Genomic DNA, 19,700 nt, shown 5'->3' with positions numbered 1-19,700 from the left:
CACCCTGCCGGGAACCTGTTGCAGATTATCTAGACCGATCTCTCTAAAATCAAGACGCTGGCGCAGTTCTCTGGAATTAAAATGAGGCATGTCCCTACTCCTAACCCCACCGCTAGCATCACCACCACCGCCACCAATCTGCACAGTGCCACTTTCATGCGTATTATCTAATACATCAACAGCTGCATCAAAATCATCACTAGGAGAAGGCGGATGCTCATGAGTGTCAAAATGGTCAACAGAGGGCCCGACATCAAGACTACCAACTACATCAGAATGCGCAGTAAGAGGCGATATGAGATCATCAAATGTCAACGTTTCAATTTGACCAACGGAGGGCTGAGCAATAAGACTTTCACATGCATCAGAATGCGCAGTAGGTGACAATGGAAGGTCATCATCAACACTGTCAATTGCTTGATACCAAAGTGCAGATTGTGAAAGAAGCTCATCAATGTCAAAATGCCCTGCAGAAGGTGTAGCATCAATATCACCAATTTCATCAAACCATTCTGTAGAGGATTGTGTGTGATTGCATTCACCACCGTCATCACCCACATTATTAGCATTGGCAACATGAGAATTAACAGCTACAGATGTAGTGCAAACAGAAGCAGAAACAGCAGAGTTAGTTCGGGATTCATGTGTCTGACAAAGCGCTTTTAATCTAGTAGTCAGATCGGCACATCTGGTTCTAAAACTGCTAATGTCAAATTGTCCGCTATTCCTTAGACTGCTCTCTGAAGGAATATTACCAGACGCAATGCTTCTAATGACAACAGCAGCGGTAGAGACAACAGAGTTAGTTGTGGGTGCAGAGATCCTACAAAGGTCTTTTAATCTGTCTGCCAGCTCAGCACACCTGATTCTAAAACTGCTAATGTCGAATTGATCGCTATTCCTTAGACTGCTCTCTGAAGGACTACCATCAAACTGAGCACATCCATCACTGTTCTTGAATATTTTATTGGGTGGTTCTGAAGACATTTTTTTCTCTTAATTTGCAGTTGCTAAGGTGATTGTTGATTCTGATACCTGTAATAAGAGCTCTGCAATGCTTATGTCAATTTCTTTTACCCTAAAAACAACCCCCTCAATTTCTTGTATTTTGCTCAGGATTAGATCCAGTTTTTGCCTGTCTTGATGAAGAAGGGAATGGAACTGGTCTAATTTTTGCTGATGTTCCTGGAAAAAGGTTTGGAGTCGGTCTAACTTTTGATCTATTTTTTGGTGATGTTCCTGGAAAAAGGTTTGGAGTCGGTCTAATTTTTGCTGATGTTCCTGGAAAAAGGTTTGGAGTCGGTCTAATTTTTGCTGATGTTCCTGGAAAAAGGTTTGGAGTCGGTCTAATTTTTGCTCTATTTTTTGGTGATGTTCCTGGAAAAAGGTTTGGAGTCGATCTAACTTTTGATCTGTTTCTTTCTGCTGATTGAGAAATTGTTCAAAGTATTTTTGTTGTTCGAGCTGATGCTGAATAAACACACGATCACCGATGGCAAATGAATTCATACAAGCATTATAGGCTTCAAGCATGTCAGTATCTGAGATTTCTGCATGAGTTATTTCTACACCCGGATTTGTAGCCTGTCTGAGACATGTAGGAATAGTAGGCAGAACATCATTTGAAGAAGAAGAAGAAGATGTCTCACCGGTGGGTGTACTTGTATGTTCCCTTCCCAACACCGCATTAAAAAGCAGGTTGTGTGTGTCTCCGTCTACCCTTGCGCTGAACTTGTTGATGCCGGCATTTCTTGAGAAAATCGGCTGGTTGGATCCATGATTTGCTGAGTAAGGAGTGGCTGTGTCCCAGTCCTCTGACCAGTGGATATTCGCTATGTCATCCGAGAAAGGTGGTTGACTGCTAAACCTGGAGAAAAGGATTAAAATATATATATATTATACACCCAAATTATAAATTGATAGTTATTTTAAATTATGTGTATTGTTAGGCTTTTTATATTTACCATATGTTCTCGTACTCTGACGTATGGGAATTATCAAGAGACCTCTCCTGGTTTTGGGCTGGAGGCAGCGTATCAGGGGAGTTAATCCATACACCACCTACAATCAAACTTTTGGTTTACAAAAAGAAAAAACGCTTTTTTTGAATAATAATAATAATAATAATAATAATAATAATGATAATAATAATAATAATACTATGGGGAAACTAAGCATGCAAACAAACAAACAAAAATGCAAGACTTACTGGGGTCCATGTGTGATGTCTTTTGCAGCGATTTGTTGGTTTGCAAAAGAGTCGCGTTGCTGGCGTTGAAAGTAAGAGAAATTCCCGCTAGGCTACCCCGGGTTTTTAAAAAGTCAGTTTTGGGGGGCGGGGATGCGCAAGAAAAAAAAAAAAAACGTAAGCAGAACCCGGCCAATAAAGTTGCAGTGTAGAACAGATGGGATGAAACTATGTTAAAAAGTTTCTCCTGAGCCAGATAGCTTGAATTGCGAATTAACTCATTTAAAAAAAAGAAAAGAAAAAAGATAACTACCAACTGATAAACCAAAATACACAGAGCATAATAACCACTAATTAAATAATGCGTTGCGCATCTGTGTTTTAAAGAATGTCTGGAAAGCCCTCGCGTATTTTTGTTTTAATTATTTTAAAGACATGCATATGTTTAATGCGGTTTTGTTCCCACCTCCAATAAACATCGCACAGAGCAGAAGGGAGCAAAATGAAGAGAGACCGTGCTGAATTAAAAAAAAATATTTAATGAAAGGGATAAAAGTTTGGTGTCTCTCCACACCCTTATTCGCTATTTCTTGAGATAAACGGCGTTTTAAAGTCTGAAACATCCAACTAACTAACTACTAACTGTAGAAAATCTGTGCAGAGTTCAGCCAATAAAGTTGCAGTGTAGAACAGATGGGATGAAACTATGTTAAAAAGTTTCTCCTGTGTCAGATAGCATGAATTGTGAAGTAACTCATTTAAAAAAAAGAAAGAAAAAAAGTAAGTCTTTCCCTGGTTTTAGAATGAAAGAAAAAAGATAACTACCATGTGATAAACCACAATACACAGAGCATAATAACCACTAATTAAATAATGCGTTGCGCATCTGTGTTTTAAAGAATGTCTGGAAAGCCCTCGCGTATTTTTGTTTTAGATATTTTAAAGACATGCATATGTTTAATGCGGTTTTGTTCCACATCCAATAAACATCGCACAGAGCAGCCAGGAGCAAAATGAAGAGAGGACGTGTCAAATTTAAAGAAAAAAAAAAACCTTTCAAAAAGAAAATTATTTAATGAAAGGGATAAAAGTTTGGTCTCTCTCCACATCCTTATTCACCATTTCTTGAGATAAACGGCGTCTTAAAGTCTGAAACAGTCAACAATGAGTTGATAGAAACAATGCAAGGTTGGGGAGTCGCTTAACTAACTGTAGAAAATCTGATTATAAAACACACTGCCGTTTCAGCTTGATTTTCTGACAACAAAAGTCTTTCTATAGAATAAAAGACAAAGTCATTCCTGTTTGTGTAAATTTACCGTGAAAAGCCCGAAATGCCTACAGCGGTTGATGAACCTTTAATTAAAAAACACCCTGCTAGGAGGAGACAGAGCATGCGCAGTGGGACCGCAGGAAGTGTCCCTTTTCGGAAGACTGAAAGCGCGTACATGAGAGTGCATGCGCGCGTGCTCGTACGTGCACAAGATGTCAGTTTTTAAGCTCGGCAAAGGGGGTGTGGGGGGCAATGCCCCCAGGCAAAACCCCCCTCCCCTGACCCCCTGACCCCTCACCCCCCACCCCACCCCCCCCCCCCCAAATAGGTATCATATATATTCTTCTGAGCATCAGGCCGTATAGTGTGAGACCCTGCATCGTGACCTATGACCTTCTAACCCCTGCGATTCAATCGTACAGTTTGAGAAGGAGCTGAATAACGCGACTGAAAAAAAATCGCACAGTTTGCCCGGCTAATGCACACTGTTTAAACTAAACAAGTTTCTGTTTCACATAATAAACCCTGTCAGCTGCAGTATTGCCTTCTGTTTTAACAGTTAAAGCAGTAGAGACGAGCTGTTTGCATGTGCGTTGAACTCTAGCGTCATTAACCAGGCTAACTGTTAGCTTAGCTCACGCTAAGATTGACATCCAGCTAACCACAGCTAAGAAGATATTTAGAGAAAACTTACCGTTTTCTCAGGTTACACGAGCCGAGTTTTTTCACTCTGAAAAGTTGGTTTGTTTTGGCTCACACTGAAGACACCGACACTGAAGACATAGCTGTTCTTTTGTACTGCTTTTAAGCAAAACATTCTTTGTATATGAGGCCAAGGGTGTTCATCCTCTTCTGCTCTAGCGTAGACAATTGGCTCTGCTAGGACTGGGCGATATGACCCAAAATTCATATCTTGATATTTTTTAGCTGGATGGTGATATACGATATATATATCTCGATGTTTTTTTTAAGCCATAAAGTAAGAACAAAAAGAGAGTTCTTAGTCAAAGCTGTGTCCCAGATGTCACACAGGCACTTTTATTAACATACAGCATAGATGTACATGAAAAAATTACTCAAAAATAAATTATGAGCATGTATTAAATAATAATGCTCCATAAATAAAAGAAAACAATGTTGTTTTTGTGCATAACAAAAAGCTCACAATTGTGCAGTCAAAATGTAAACTAAAAGACGCTGAGCATAATAACAAAGACAGACAGATTTCACAGCTGCTCTGTTCCCAAGTTCTACTGCGTGATTGACAGCCTGGAGTTTGAAATCCTCTTTGTAACCACGTCGCTGAACAAGTGCCATTTATGGTTCTTATACACACACAATACGGTAATATTACGTTGAAGCACAGTACGTATTCCTCCGCCAGGCTCCTCGGTAGCCGTAATGCTCCGACAATCCATCAAGTGGTGCAGCTCCGTAGCTTACCAAAGTCGTACTAAAACATTTTTTGACAGATTTCTGAGCGCCGTGTACCACATAAAATCGGTTCGCGGTCATCAAGCACAACCAGAATTCATACATAAGGCGCACTGTCAACTTTTGAGAAAATGAAAGGATTTTAGGCTGTGCAGCCCCTGTGGGCTGCATGGCGTTAGTGTAGTTAGCTCGTTAGCGTGGTTAGCTCGTTAACACGTTGACGCCGTCCAGCCCCACGCACGGGGCGATGCACAGTAACTCGTTAACGGAGATTTGCCGTGTCCATCTTGTTGTTGCCTGCAGGCAGGGGTGGATCTAGAAGGGTGGCATGGGGTGGCAAGTGCCACCCTAAAATGATCCCTTGCCACCCCAAGTGCCACCCTAGTTTTGCATATGACAGTGTTGTTTGTTAAAATAAGACAGCATTAACAGTTTGAGCGTAGTTACAGTCGGCAGTGAATATAAATGCTAAAACTGAATATATTGCATAGTGTTCCCCCCTCCACCATTAACAAATGGTTCAGCCCATAGCAGGACCGGCTTTTTTCTTGTTTTCAGTAGCGAGCGATGCTTATGATTGTGCCAGAGCACATTCTGAACATGGGAATCTCGGATTTTACACAGGTGGTTGGATGTTTATGGGCTCAAAATGTGGTCATAAATATTTTGTACTTGTAAATCAGTTTTGTACTTGTAAATCAGGATTTGTATGTGTAAAAAGAATTTGTGTGTGTGTAAAAAAGATTTGTGTGTGCGTAAAAAAGATTTGTATGTGTAAAAAAGATTTGTGTGTGGACTTAGCCAAAAAAAACCCTGCAAGTTACACGTACGAATTTTGACCCTATTTTTCTTCCTTTCATCTGATTGGTCAATGTCATGTCAATCACAAATGTAACAATCCAATCAGAGAACAGATGGGTTTGGCTGTCGTAGGGGCGCTTTTTTTGAACTGCAGGTCTTTGAAGGGAATAAATGCCCTTTTACATGCCAACCCAGTGTTTTCCTTCATCACCACGAAGGAAAACAGTCTGTGGTCGTCTGAGTTTGGTGATTTTTGTGTCACAGGTCTACGTGCTTAATACAGGGACTTCCACAGCCTTTTCAACAGCGCTGCGGACCGCGAGGGGCGGGCAGTGTTTTGGAAATGACAGTCTTCATTACAAAGCTTTCTTCGTTATGAATTAACATACATGTTTTTATTGAACATTTGAAGAACTAGCAAAAAAACACGAAACTCTTGTAGAGGACATAAAGTCAGAGATAGAAACGACAAGGAGCAGGTGCATCTAGTACAGGTAGAGCTGCTGCAAAAACCCACAAAGCCCAGCAGCCAGCGCAACAAATTCTGGATCCTTTGCTTTTAGTTAGCAGTTAGCATTAGCAGCACATCCTGCGTCCGATGTGAAAGGACTTTTATGCTGCGCACTGTGACTCACAGCAATGGTCCCGGGTCAGCCCTGACTTTGTGTTAAACTAATCCTAAAGTAATGATGGTATTTCTAACCACTGACATACCACAACTTTATCCTTTCAACAGCTGCTGAAAGTTAGGGGACCTAGCTGCTATCGGATATTTATATAGAGATCCTCCAGCTTCAAACTGTATTACCCTTCAAGGACCTGCAGTTCAAAAAAGTGCCCCTCCGACAGCCAAACCCATCTGTTCTCTGATTGGATTATTACATTTGTGATTGACATGACATTGACCAATCAGATGAAAGGAAGAAAAATAGGGTCAAAATTCGTACGTGTAACTTGCAGGGTTTTTTTTGGCTAAGTCCACACACAAATCTTTTTTACGCACACACAAATCTTTTTTACACATACAAATCTTTTTTACGCACACACAAATCTTTTTTACACATACAAATCCTGATTTACAAGTACAAAATATTTATGACCACATTTTGAGCCCATAGATGTTACACTCTGGAAATGGAAGGAAGGTGAGTGTTATTAACCCTCTGTGGTCCACGGACACTGCACCTACTACACCTACTTAGTGTATTGTGTTGTCTTGTGTAGTTGTTCTGTTGTGTAGTCGTTGTTTTGTGTGTCAGTGAGGGCACTAATGAATGTCACTAAGGCACATTTGTAACGTAAACACTGTCACTAAGTAGAAAACCAGCGGAGTGATACACCTCCTGTTGTCAGGCCTGCAGGTTTATCCCTGTGATGTTCTCCTCTGTCATTTGTGGGGCATCTTATTGCGACACCTGATTGTTCTCTCACTTTAGTTTTAGTAATATTTTTTAATGGTTGCACAAAATGAAAAAAAAAAAAACCCAGCAGGTGTATTGGCTGCGTTTTTAGATAAATAGTTGTATATGTTTACAAAATGTACAATTTATATTTGCATTTCAAGTTATAAATATTTACTCAACATGTCTGTGTGTTTTTTTACAGTAAAAAATACTACTAGGATTTTAAGTTCTTTGTGTGATTTCAGATCAGTAATACTAATGCAGTATGTCAGTGAAAAAAACAACTAAATTCAGTTGAGCTGAAAAGAATGATACCAAACAAGGCAAGGGGAAAAAATAAAATGAAACAATTTGAGGGTGAAATACAAACGTAAACTCAAAAGGAGTCAAAAATGGCCGGTTGTATTTCAGACCTCAGAGGGTTAATTCAACAAATCATGAAAAATTAGGTTTACATTTTTGTTCATGACAGTGCACATTTCTGACATTTTGTGTAATTTAAGCTATAACAATGTGATTGTTTTCTAACAAAAAACATTGAAACTTAAGTTAGACTTGTGTTTGTAAATGAACTTTCTGCTTTCTGGATTTTATACTTATTGGGCTACATATTTATTTATTATACAGGCTATACAGTACATAGAATCAAAACTCACATGTTTTATGTAACTAAAGTGTGTAATTATGTGGGCTACAGACAATAATTAAGTTATAGACTATATTTCTATGAAAAACGTGTACAGTTATTGCATTTGAATCATTTTAACCATATGTAACCACCTGCATATGTGTTTGGGGGAAAAAAAGGCTTTGATTTTATCACCCCATTTGATTTCTTTGCCACCCTCATGCCACCCTAAGAAAATTTCTCTAGATCCGCCCCTGCCTGCAGGTGAAGCTATGGGGGAGGAGGGGGAGTTGTGTTCAGTGAAGGAGAGAGCAATGGCCGAGTAAAGTTGCGTAGAGACAAAAGTGGACGAAAGAGAGGCAAACTTGCGGCTCCACAAGTATAATTATAACGTAACATATACTATATCGATATAAATGATATTGTCACATCTTATATCTCGTATAAAAATATATCGATATTTTTAAAAAACTCGATATATCGCCCAGCCCTAGGCTCTGCCATGTTTTCAGGTGTTTCTTCTTTCCGTGTGTCCGCTACTTTGAAACGCTTGGGCGGCTCTGCCCGCCACAGTTTCAAACTGGTCATGTGACTGCATGGCCACATCTGATTGGTAAACGAGTTACCGGAAACTCCACTGGCGGCATGTTATCTAATGTGTTAAACTAATTATTTTTTAAAAAGTAACGAGTCGAATTTTGCAAATGTAGCGGAATAAAAGTACCGTTTCTTCTTCACAAATGTACTCAAGTAAAAGTAAAAAGTATTGTGCAAAAAAGGTTCTTTAAAAGTACATTTTTTTCAAAAACTTACTCAAATAAATGTAACGGAGTAAATGTAACTCATTACTACCCACCTCTGTGGACTGTATGCATACATATTATTAAAATTTGTGTGTGTGTGTGTGGCCGGGCCAGTGGTGCACATCGCAAATTAGCTCGCATAGACACATTAGTTGTGCCGCTTCTTAATGACGGTATCTTAGCTAACAACCCCAACTACCAGATTCAACTTGTAATTGGCTAAAAATAACTTAGCCTACTGGTGAGAGGGGCGTTGCTAGTGTAACCGGTGTGGTTCTGCGTTGTGTCTGATAAAAAAAAGGTAAACGAAAGAAAGGCCTCCAAGTAAATAATTTGCCCACTCCAGCTCCTCTCCCACAGGGGAATTGTAGAAAAGGGCTGGCATTTATTTTTACATTAAACATAAAGTATGAATTTACATGTAACATATTTGACATAAGATAAAACAAAAACAACAACATGAAATCTGACATACCTGATAAAAAAAATGTAAAAGAAAGAAAGGCCTCCAAGCATAGCTGGACTGGCCATCGGGCATACCGGGCATTTGCCCGGTGGGCTGCTGGCGATTTTTTGTTTTTATGGGCCGATGGATTTTTTTTTTTTTTTTAGGAAGGGTATATATAATGAAAGGTGTTGGATTGGCCAATTGGTCATGATCGACTCTGGGCTGGACCAATTACAGCCGAGGAGGCCGGATGCACCCTCCCCCTTGTTTAGCAATCTTATAGACGAACTAAAGAAAATGGAGAACAAAAAAAGGAAAGGAGGTGTTTATGAAAATATCACTAAATCTGTCATTTATTAATTTTAATATTAATTAATGATCATGTCTCACCTCTAGTGTTCTTGGTCTTAATTTAAGGTTTTTCCTATAGCGATTGACAGATCACGTGACTTTCGCGCATTGCATGCCGGGAACTCAAGGCAAAACAATCCAAGTACCACATCAAATGCAAGCATTTGCAGCACCGCAAAATGTTCATTCTCCGGTTCCAATACCTTCTTGATTTTTCTTTGCCGCACAAAAAAGGAATGTACAAAACTAAGGAGAACAATGCCGGTCCGTACAAAGACAGACTCGACGAAAAGGCAAAGAAAAGATACAAGGAAAAAATCAAAGGAGTGAAAGGGTCAGACCCCTACGAGCACTCAGAGTGGACAAAAGACGTTAGCGTGCTGCCCAACTTTCACCACGCTCAGATTTATAATTATACGGTTCTTGGAGTGAGTGCATACACTCATGAAGTTTTTAGTAATTTCAGGTCACTGCAACAAGCCCAGGTACAGTTTAACGACGGATGGGTACAGGACCTTGAAATGCACCGTGTAGAACACAAGACCATCGTACGAACAAAGGTAAGTTTACCAGTCTCACAAATCGTCGTCATAAATACACATTCGTTAACCGTTTATTAATATAACCTTTGAGCTCAACGGTAATTAATTAGTAGTGGAAATAATTTCTGGTACGCATTACAGAAATGTAGCAGTGACAATAATATTGTATGTTGTAATTGCACTGGACAATTAGTGATACAAAACAACTGTTTTATCCTATGAATAAAAGTATATGTTTTTGTCAGTGTACCATGGTAATAACAGAAGCGAAACACAATATTGTGTCAGGACAATTCACTATTTATGCACAATAAATAAAGGAGCATAGCGCGACAATTTCTGTTCAGCGCCAGACTTGCTTGTAACCTATATCACCAATTATGTTATGAAAAATGACATATTAACTACTACAAAACACTGACCTTTGTGGGAATGCTTGGAGCAGACTAACATGTGAGCTGGAGTGTTCTGAGACGTTATATTTGGTATATCCAGACCATCCGTCGGCTCTTACTTCGGAAACATGGCTTTAAAAATTTCTCTTCAACGACGTAATCCGATAAAAAAAAAAACCATCTCTTTACCCGTCGGCTTCCCGTGGCTGTCATGCGACCGGCTATTGCAGTTAATAATACAACAGCTTCTTGCCATTTTTTGTGTTTCTTTTTATCGCTGTGTAACTGAGTTCAATTGAAAGCCTGCGTGCGCTAGTACCTCTTGCCTCAAGTTCCCAGAATCCTTTGCGGTTTTACCCCTGAATGACGTCATATTTTCAATCTCTATCTTGGTGGGCCGGTCTCTAGTCAAAATGCCCGGGCCGATTTTTTGTCCCAGTCCAGCCCTGCCTCCAAGTAAATAATTTGCCCACTCCAGCTCCTACAACCAAATACAAACAGTGGGGAAGAGGGTTAGCTCAACCCACCACAACTTCCAAGCTAGCAAGGAGTATATATTCATGCTAGCATTTATGGCGCCTAAAACACATTTATGATACACACATACTACACACTTATAACATCTAACAAAAAACAGGCTTAATAATGACAATAATTGAACTACAATTGCAATCAGAAACATCAGGGTGGCTAAATATGAATTATATGTGTGTTTTAAAGTGTTGGAAAGAAATGACACCCACCTCTCCCACAGGGGAATTGTAGAAAAGGGGAGAGGCCAAAGGGGTACACTGTATTTATAGGGTTGCACCAAAGAAGAAGAAGAAGAGAATGAGAAGGGGCTCTAACTGATAATGAACATAGCTACAGGCTTGGAGGTCCTAAAAGTCAGGTATAAAAGGAACGGTTTGGGGGTTTAGAACACATTTTGTGTAATTATAACAATGTGATTTATGACCCTGTTACACTAGCTGTCAGTTTTTTCAAGCGATGTTGAAATTTCCACATTTCGACACTTCAAATGCTTCAGGAGCTTTCCACTCAGCGCACCATCAGCACCACGGAAATACGTGTATACATCCGTAGACTCGAGACTGATCAAACCAGAAAGCTTTAATGAGCAGCTGGATTTGTCTCGCATTAACTGGCTGAGTTAATGCCAGTTAATGCGGCATTGAAATGCAGCTGATTGAACTGGAAATCTCAACTCTGTGGGGGTCAAAGTTTGCAGAACTACGAACGCAGCTGGAATCCATAGCTGTGCGTTTTCATGGAGCTTGCATTTTCACCTGCTGGACATCACAACCTGACAAGTTTAACTGTCTTCAGAACATTGCAGAGGCCTTATTGACAGTATTTGGCTCTACATATCTGTGTGAGCAGATTTTCTCTCACATGAAGAGTGTCCTCAGGTAGCCGTCTGAATGCTGGACACTCGGAGACCTGTGTCTCCAAGTGGGAGACCAGAGATCACATTAAAATGTGTATCTCTGTATTAACAAACATGCCATATTGGCCCAGTTTATTTTTCTTATCATTGACTTCTGAGGAAATTTTAGATGGCACTCATCATCAGAAATGTTGCCTACCCCTGCATTAGTCGAACCTCGGATACAGGAGGAACGATGCAGTTTTCGTTTGGTTTGGCTCATTGCTACAGGCCATTGGATCCTTATACAGCTGTTGCAAGAGCTTGGTCCGCATAGCATAAGTCGGGCTCATTTCCGGTAGGTGTTGAACTCGGCCATGGCTGTCACAATCCTGTTTATAATTTTTATGGACAGAATTTCTAGGTGTAGTCAAGTGGCAAAGGCTTCCACTTGGGTGGTCTCAGAATCTCATCTCTGCTTTTCGAAGATGATGTGGCTCTGTTTGCTTCATCAGTTGATGGCCTCCAGCTCACACTAGAACGGTTTGCAGCCGAGTGTGAAGCGGTGGGAATGAGATTCAGCACTTCCAAGTCTGAGGCCATGGTCCTCGGCCGGAAAAGGGTGCGTGCCCACTAACAGATGAGTTCCTGCCCCAAGTGGATGAGTTTAAGTATTTCGGGGCCTTGTTCACGAGTGATAGGAGAGAGGAGCGGGAGATCGACAGACGGATTTGTGCTGCGGCTGCAGTGATGCAGACACTGTACTGGTGCGTCTAGGTGAAGAGAGAGCTGAGTGTAAAAGCATAGCTCTCAATTTACAGGTCGATCTACATCCCTACCCTAATCTATGGTTGCGAGCTTTGGGTAGCGACTGAAAGGACGGGGTAGCTGGTACAAGCAGCAAAATTTAGCTTCCTCCAAAGGCTGGTTGGCCTTTCCTTAGATATAGGGGGTGTCCAAATTCATAGGCTGCATCCTTCTAAGGACCCGGCCTTCGTAGTCTACGTGGGCCAGGTGCTCCGAAGGTCGGGTAGACCGGAAGTGAGCGGCTGTGAAATTGGACGGTCTAGCCTTTAGTTTTGCGTCACCAGCTGTCTCAGTTGTCCCAGATTGCTCATTCTTGAGCCTCCCTCTGACCTTAGGTAGGGGTAGAGGTTTAGGCACAGTGTTTAACACCCGTTTCCACTGCCATCAAACACTGTAGCATTATTCATTCTCCAACTCTGTACTTTGAGCTATATGTCAGCAGTCCTGTGCTCTGTGCACTAACATATTGTCCTCCTAAGTTTAAGAAGGACTTTATCAAAGAGTTTTCTGATTTTATGGCAGAAATTGTTCTGAAGTCTGACAGTCTTTTGTGATTTTAATATTCATGTCTGGTATGAGTCTAAACCTCTGGTCAAGTACTTTCTAAATGTTATAGACTGTGTTAACCTGACCCAGTGGGTCACTGGCTCCACTCATGAAAAATGACACAAACTGGACTTGGTGCTATCTCGGGGTTTGATGCATGCATCACAGAAATATCTGACTTATGTGATTTCTCTGATCATTTTCCTGAGGTGTTCACTTTAATATTGCAGTGTTTTGTGGATAAGCCGTTCACTCCAGTGCGTAAAAGACGAGCACTTAATGCTTTAACAGCACCTCAATTTCTTGATTCTGGAATAATTAACTTTGTTAATTATCTTCTCAAGTCTGCTAAAAAATACAATTGATATGATTGGGCCTTTTATCCAGAGATTAATTAAAATTTCCCTCCACTTGCATCAATGTAACACTCACTCGGGAGATGTTCTGCCTCGTTGAACCTAATTCAGATCCAGAATTACAGTCAGAGATCACAACTTGTGCCACTAGTGTGACACACAACACGTTTAGCAGCACACGTTTTGAACAGCTGATTACCTACAGTACTCTTTTGAATGCTGTCTCTCTGCTGAAACACACTGCAAAGTCCTTCAGCCAGGAGTCTCAGGATAACACCAGTCATGGCTGCATAAGTGAAAGATGTATCTCAGTGAAGACATACTTAATCAGGCTGAAGCTGCAATAATCTTCATTGTTCAGAGAAAGTGTAATTTAATGGTCTCATGATTAGAGTTAATGAGGCAACTGGTAATATCCAGTCAGAAATAACAATGACGTAGTTAAACGCTTTCCAGACCTTTCAGAGTTACTTACTTGACCATATTACTGAATGGAGTGTGCAGTTGTTGTGAACTCATGTTGTTCCATAATTTATCTAATTACACTGTGATGTTGTAGTTTATTTTCTTATCGTTTTCTTTATCTTTTATCTATGTCTGTTTACAATTTCACAACAAAGGTCCTGGAAACTACCTCAACCGATGCTCCTGTCTCAGATATTTTTAGCTCGCTGTTTAGGCCATGTGTTCTGTAGAGCACATGGTGAGAGCAGTAGATTTCTGTCATAAGTTCATGTGAATTTAAGTTTATTTTGTCTTTAAAAATGGTTAAAAACACATTTAAATAAGATGTTAAAAACATTTAACAAGGCAATATTGCTTAAAAATGTCTATAATGTGTGACCATAAAATAAAGTTTTGTTTATAAATGGTTTGTGATCTTCATATAAACTTTATTTAATGCAGCCTGTAAAAGTTAATTGACAAGAATTTAGTTGAGAGCATGGCCAGGGGTATTGTGGGTCAGAAAAGCATGGATACACCAAACAGGCATGCAGCCACAGAATAACCTCATTCTGCATGTGGTCTAAGAGTCGCACATGTTAATCGTCCTTGTTAATATTTTGTTTAATATTATTTACATCGTTACAAGGTCAAAGAGATCCATTCTCAGTGACTTCATCTGACTTCATCATGTTGGTGTTTATTGATTCATACTAGCATGAGAGGCTTTGAAAGGACTGCAGGATTTCTATTTTAAACTTTTACATCTTTTATTTATGTTTAGTTTTTGTGTCTGAAGGAGGGAAAGCTTAAAATAAATCTTCAATGACATCAGTATGATGCATGGCCATTGCTTCATTGGCTCATTGTAAATTTCTTGTTGAACTTGGGTCATTGTCGTGTTTCATGATTCAAGCCGTACAAGCTTTAGCTGTTGGGTATCTACCCCCAAGTGGGCTGTGGAGGTATTACAGGTGGAGCTATGGGAAGCCCTTCTCAGCATAAAAAAAAAAGACTTTCAGCATGTTTTGCTGTGGCCTAATTACAGTATACATTTACATCTATACATGTTATGGGTCTTAAAATTAACTAAGAATCTTTCTTTAAAATATCTCCACAGGAGGAGATGATTGGCTTATTCTGAAAGAAAATCATGTACAGTGTAGACGGTGGTGTGCTGGCCAGTCAGAAGACAAAACAAGACTTGTAAAATGAAAGTATGTGAATGTAATTTCCATATTTGTAGCTTGCAACAAGGTGACAGTCATTAGTTCCACTTCAGGCACATACAACAGGAAAAAGTTACTTAGGTACAAGTTTTCAAGTAAGTAAGTAAAATTTATTTATATAGCGCTTTTGTTATAAAAACAATATAACAGTAAATAAAACAATGTAAAACAATAAAACTATAAAAACAGCATAAGAAGAAATTAATCAAATGCTTTTCTAAATAAAAATGTCTTCAGCTGTTTCTTAAAAAAAATCAATGGAGTCCGTGCAGCGAAGAGACAGTGGGAGAGAATTCCACAACCGTGGTGCCACAGTCTGAAAGGCCCGATCACCACGAGTTTTAAAACGAGTGCGCGGTACCACAAGCAGTCTCTGATCTAATGACCTTAAAGCCCGAGAAGATGTATGTGGTTTCAGCAGGCCAGATAAATATTGAGGAGCCTGACCATGTAGGGCCCTAAAGGTTAGAACTAAAATTTTAAAATGAAACCTAAAATTTACAGGCAACCAGTGAAGGGAGGCCAAGACTGGAGTGATATGCGACCTTCTCTTGGTGCCTGTTAAGAGACGTGCTGCAGCATTCTGCACAGTCTGAAGACGATTTAAGACTGATTTGTTAAAACAAGTAAAAAGGAAGAAATAAAAGCATGAATAATCATCTCAAGTTCAAGCTTTGATACCATTAGTCTGAGTTTAGAAATATTCCGTAAATGATAAAAACAGTTTCGGACCAGCTGCTTAGAATGTCAAATATGACACCAAGGTTTCTAAGGCTTGATTTTAAATAAGGGTCTAAGAAGCTGATATGCTGTCTAATTTCTGGGACCATGTGGTCTGGAGCAATAATAAGAGTTTCTGTTTTATCAGAGTTTAGTTGGAGAAAATTGTCATATAACCATTTGTTAATTTCTGTCAGGCAATTACTTAAATTAGACAATTTATAAAACTCAGACATTTTGAAGGAACAGTATAGTTGGATGTCGTCAGCATAGAGATGATAGGAGATATATTTATAGCGCTTAATAATTCAATAATAATTAATAATAATTAATAATTCAAGGTAAGGATTATTTTTTAATTCTATCAACAAAATGCGTCAACTAAAAGTAAAACTAAAGTGTGTATTCTTCTGCATTCAGAAATGAAATCAATGATGGATGATCATTGTAACACTATGGGAACTCTGAATATTTTTAGCATGCTAAAACTGTATTACAAGCATAATAAATTTAATATTAAAAAAAAATCATTTTCCCTTTATTTAATTTTTTAATCAATAAAAATAACTTAGTGAATTGTACTTCCCCAGTTTGATTAATGTAGCAATGAAAGCATTGGTACAAGTATAATACAACACAAAATATTTTAGGCAAAGAGTGATATGTTCTAAACGTTTTAATGAATATGTGTGGATGTATTATTGTGCTGTAATATTTTTTAGCAATGGAAGGACAAAAGTCTCGACATGTAAACCCTCCAAAGAGTAAGATAAAACATAATTAAGCTCAAAGGATCAGAAAAAATTACATATTTTTAAGAAATGCTTTCTTAAAAATATATTTTCTGTTTTCTTTGTCAATTCTTTGCAATTTTTCAGATTTAAGTGAGGAATGGAGGAAAATACAGAGGAAGTGAGTGTTTGACCCTTAATGGGCTTTTTGTTGCCACGCAAATGTCGTAAATTAACTTGCAAAAATTGGTTGGTGTCAGCTGAATTTCCTGTTCTCATGGCATAGTCACACCACTGTGCCTGCGCCATAATCACAACATACCTACACCACTGACTATCAGTTTCACTTTCTTGACTTTAACGTCATAAATATTCTTCTTTGAACAGTGGCAAAAACAATGATCTCCAGAGCATAAATAATTACCAGCCTTATAACTCTGAGCTCCAGCACCTCAGAATTCTTCTTCATGGACCTGCTGGTGCCGGCAAGTCCAGCTTCATGAACTCACTTGACACTCTTTTACAAGGCAGAATGACCACTCAAGCTCTGGCAGATGCAACTTCTGGAGCGAGCTTGACTAAAAAAGTATGTTTTAATTCGGGTATGGTTTAGTCAAGCTCATGTATTTCGTGCAATTTGTTAAACAAAAGTCATGCAATGTGTAACAAAACTAGTGAACTGAAACTAAACGGCAATAAAGCTGAACGTAGAACCAAGCTCACTTGTCTTTCCACTGCAGCACAGTAAAGATTAGCACTACAGAGGTCTTAGGATGTGGTCTGCTATAGCATGACAGATCTTTTTTTTGCTTCTTGAATCTCTGTCTCAAGTTTAGTTTCACTTTACTTTTCTCCATAGTTGTTCTTTCAGATATCAGCCTTATACTAAACCAGAAGCCAGTTTTGTAGTCTTCAGTGATTAGGTAACCCTGTTATCAGAATAGTTAAAACCTTCTGTTTTACAGTATGAAACTTTCAAAATCCAAAAAGGAGGACCAGGAACTTTTTATCCTTTTGCCTTCACTGACATCATGGGCCTTGAGAAGCACAGAGGAGTTAAGGTGGAAGACATCATACTGGCCATGAAGGGGCACATGAAGGATGGTTACAAGGTATCATGAAATTTAAGGCATTTTTGCAGACACAATTTAATGGTGTATACAATGACACTATTTTATTATACCTTTAAATAACACATACACAGTGTATTTAAAAGTTAGATTTAAAAATCAGAGGAGGGGATACATTTGTTCCAATGGGGACAAAAGTCTGGCAGAGGCATGGACATGTAAACCAGAAGATGTGTGAAACGTTTGTATATACTTGTGTAACTGATTTGATTGTTTTCCAGTTCAATCCTGGATCTTCGTTATCCGAACATGATAATGACTACAACATAGTGCCCACTCTAAATGACAAAGTTCATGTTTTAGTGTGTGTGATCGATGCCAACAAAGTAAAACTCCTGAGTGATGATATAATGAAAAAGATGAGGACTGTCAGACTTGCAGCCAGTGACATGGGTAAGAGCCAGGCTTGGTTATAGGATAAACTCAATTGAATTATAAGCTGATAAACATCACCTCAACTCTGATATTCTGTGTATTGACAGGAATTCCCCAAATGGCAATTCTCACCAAAATTGATGAAGCCTGTCCAGAAGTCAAAGGAAATATAAGAAATGTGTATAAGAGCTCCCACTTGAAGGAACAGGTACTTTTCTAGCGGTAATTTTTTTTGTTAAAAAAGTTTTAAATTCTTAGTATTTTAGCTGGAATATTTTTTTTAACCAACAGTTTAATTCAAGTAAATTTCAAGTAAAATAAATGCTAACAAATGTTAAACTGTTGAAATTTAGATGGAGACAGTCAGTGTGTATCTGGGTATTCCACTGTACTGCATCTTTCCTGTCAAGAACTACCACTATGAGACCCAAACAGATGATCACGTCGACGTACTGATACTGGCTGCTCTGAAGCAGATGATTGATTTTGGAGAGGACTACGTCAACAGCCTGTAGACCTGCTGAACTTGTTTATTGTTGTATTAAAATGACTTTTGGGTCTAAACAGGAAGGTCAGAGTAATTCTTTGCATGCTGATTTTCCTTTCCTTGGCTAAAGTATATACCGTTAGACTAGAAACTCTTCAGGTCTTTTTTTTTTTGTTTGCATGACAAAGTTTCTGTGTTTGCTTTGTAGACTTGGCTTTCAGTTTTTGTGTTTTGCTCTTGTATCTATCAACCTTTGAACAGACATCTAATTGTGTAAGAAAACAATACTGCTTTCATATTATACTTCTTGTAGTATTTAGTAGAGCGTGAACCTTTGAACATTATAGTCCAGTGGCCCTGTTCGCATAAAAATCACAATAAACAGCAGAAATGATTTAATTTGTTAATTTTTTATTTTGCTTCTTTTTCTTGTAATTTCTTAAACAATTTGTGATAGGGGTTGACTGGAACTCGGCTACATGGGAGAGAAGTGGAGCACTGTCACATATTTAGCAGTAAACAACAATAATAATACTTATACTAAAGTCAAGCACAGACACAAAATTAGATAGCACAGTCACATAAAAGGGGTGGGATTTTCAATATCTAACCAATCACAGTTATTGATACTGGCAAAATAGTGGCTGATTTTTCAAAGGAAAATAACAAAGTAGTAGCCTATAAGAAAAAGTTGAAACAACACAGTTGCTGCAGAAAAGCAGTGGTGTTTATGAGAGGGAAAGTATAGTAGAGTATTATAGTATTAAAAATTTGAGCATTTGGTCAGTAAGACTGGAAATGAGCTGCTACATATTAATAAAGTTTATCCTATTTGAAGGAAGGAAAGAAAGCTGGCAAAAATGAAGAGTGTAACACTTAACAGACTTATTACTTTACCAACTCTTTTATTAAGACAAGGAAGAATGTGATGGATAATGAACCCACAGATTATGATCCATTAGTTCATCAAATTAATGCTTGAAAATAACTTTTAGTTTTTATTCTCTTTGCTGCAGACTTGGTGGTTTATCTCTCTTAGAATAAAGATTAAATATTTAGACAAAAAATGACTTAAAATTTAATGAAACTATGTCCAAATTTGATACAAGGGGAGCGAGAACAAAAAGTTGCTTAATCTTGAGTAAATTATGTTAAAATATTTGCAACCAGCAGGGAAAACAATCAAATTATAAAGTTGCCTGTAATTATGATCTAGATTACTACATTATCTAATTATCCA

General features: G+C 38.7%; 1 protein-coding gene across 1 annotated transcript; it reads left to right on the top strand.

Moving 5' to 3' along the window:
* The first annotated feature begins 231 nt into the window (after nucleotides 1-231).
* Nucleotides 232-18,488, top strand: LOC134626723 (interferon-induced protein 44-like). The gene is made up of 6 exons (XM_063472662.1): nucleotides 232-380; nucleotides 16,856-17,054; nucleotides 17,434-17,580; nucleotides 17,820-17,991; nucleotides 18,081-18,181; nucleotides 18,327-18,488. Exons 1-6 carry the CDS (start codon nucleotides 232-234, stop codon nucleotides 18,486-18,488), a joined length of 930 nt encoding a protein of 309 aa, XP_063328732.1.
* Nucleotides 18,489-19,700: the final 1,212 nt, after the last annotated feature.

Source organism: Pelmatolapia mariae, linkage group LG4 (genome assembly GCF_036321145.2).
Source record: "Pelmatolapia mariae isolate MD_Pm_ZW linkage group LG4, Pm_UMD_F_2, whole genome shotgun sequence".
Lineage (NCBI taxonomy): Eukaryota > Metazoa > Chordata > Actinopteri > Cichliformes > Cichlidae > Pelmatolapia > Pelmatolapia mariae.
The sequence above is the reverse complement of the archived record's forward strand: the minus strand, read 5'-3'. Positions and strand labels throughout refer to the sequence as shown.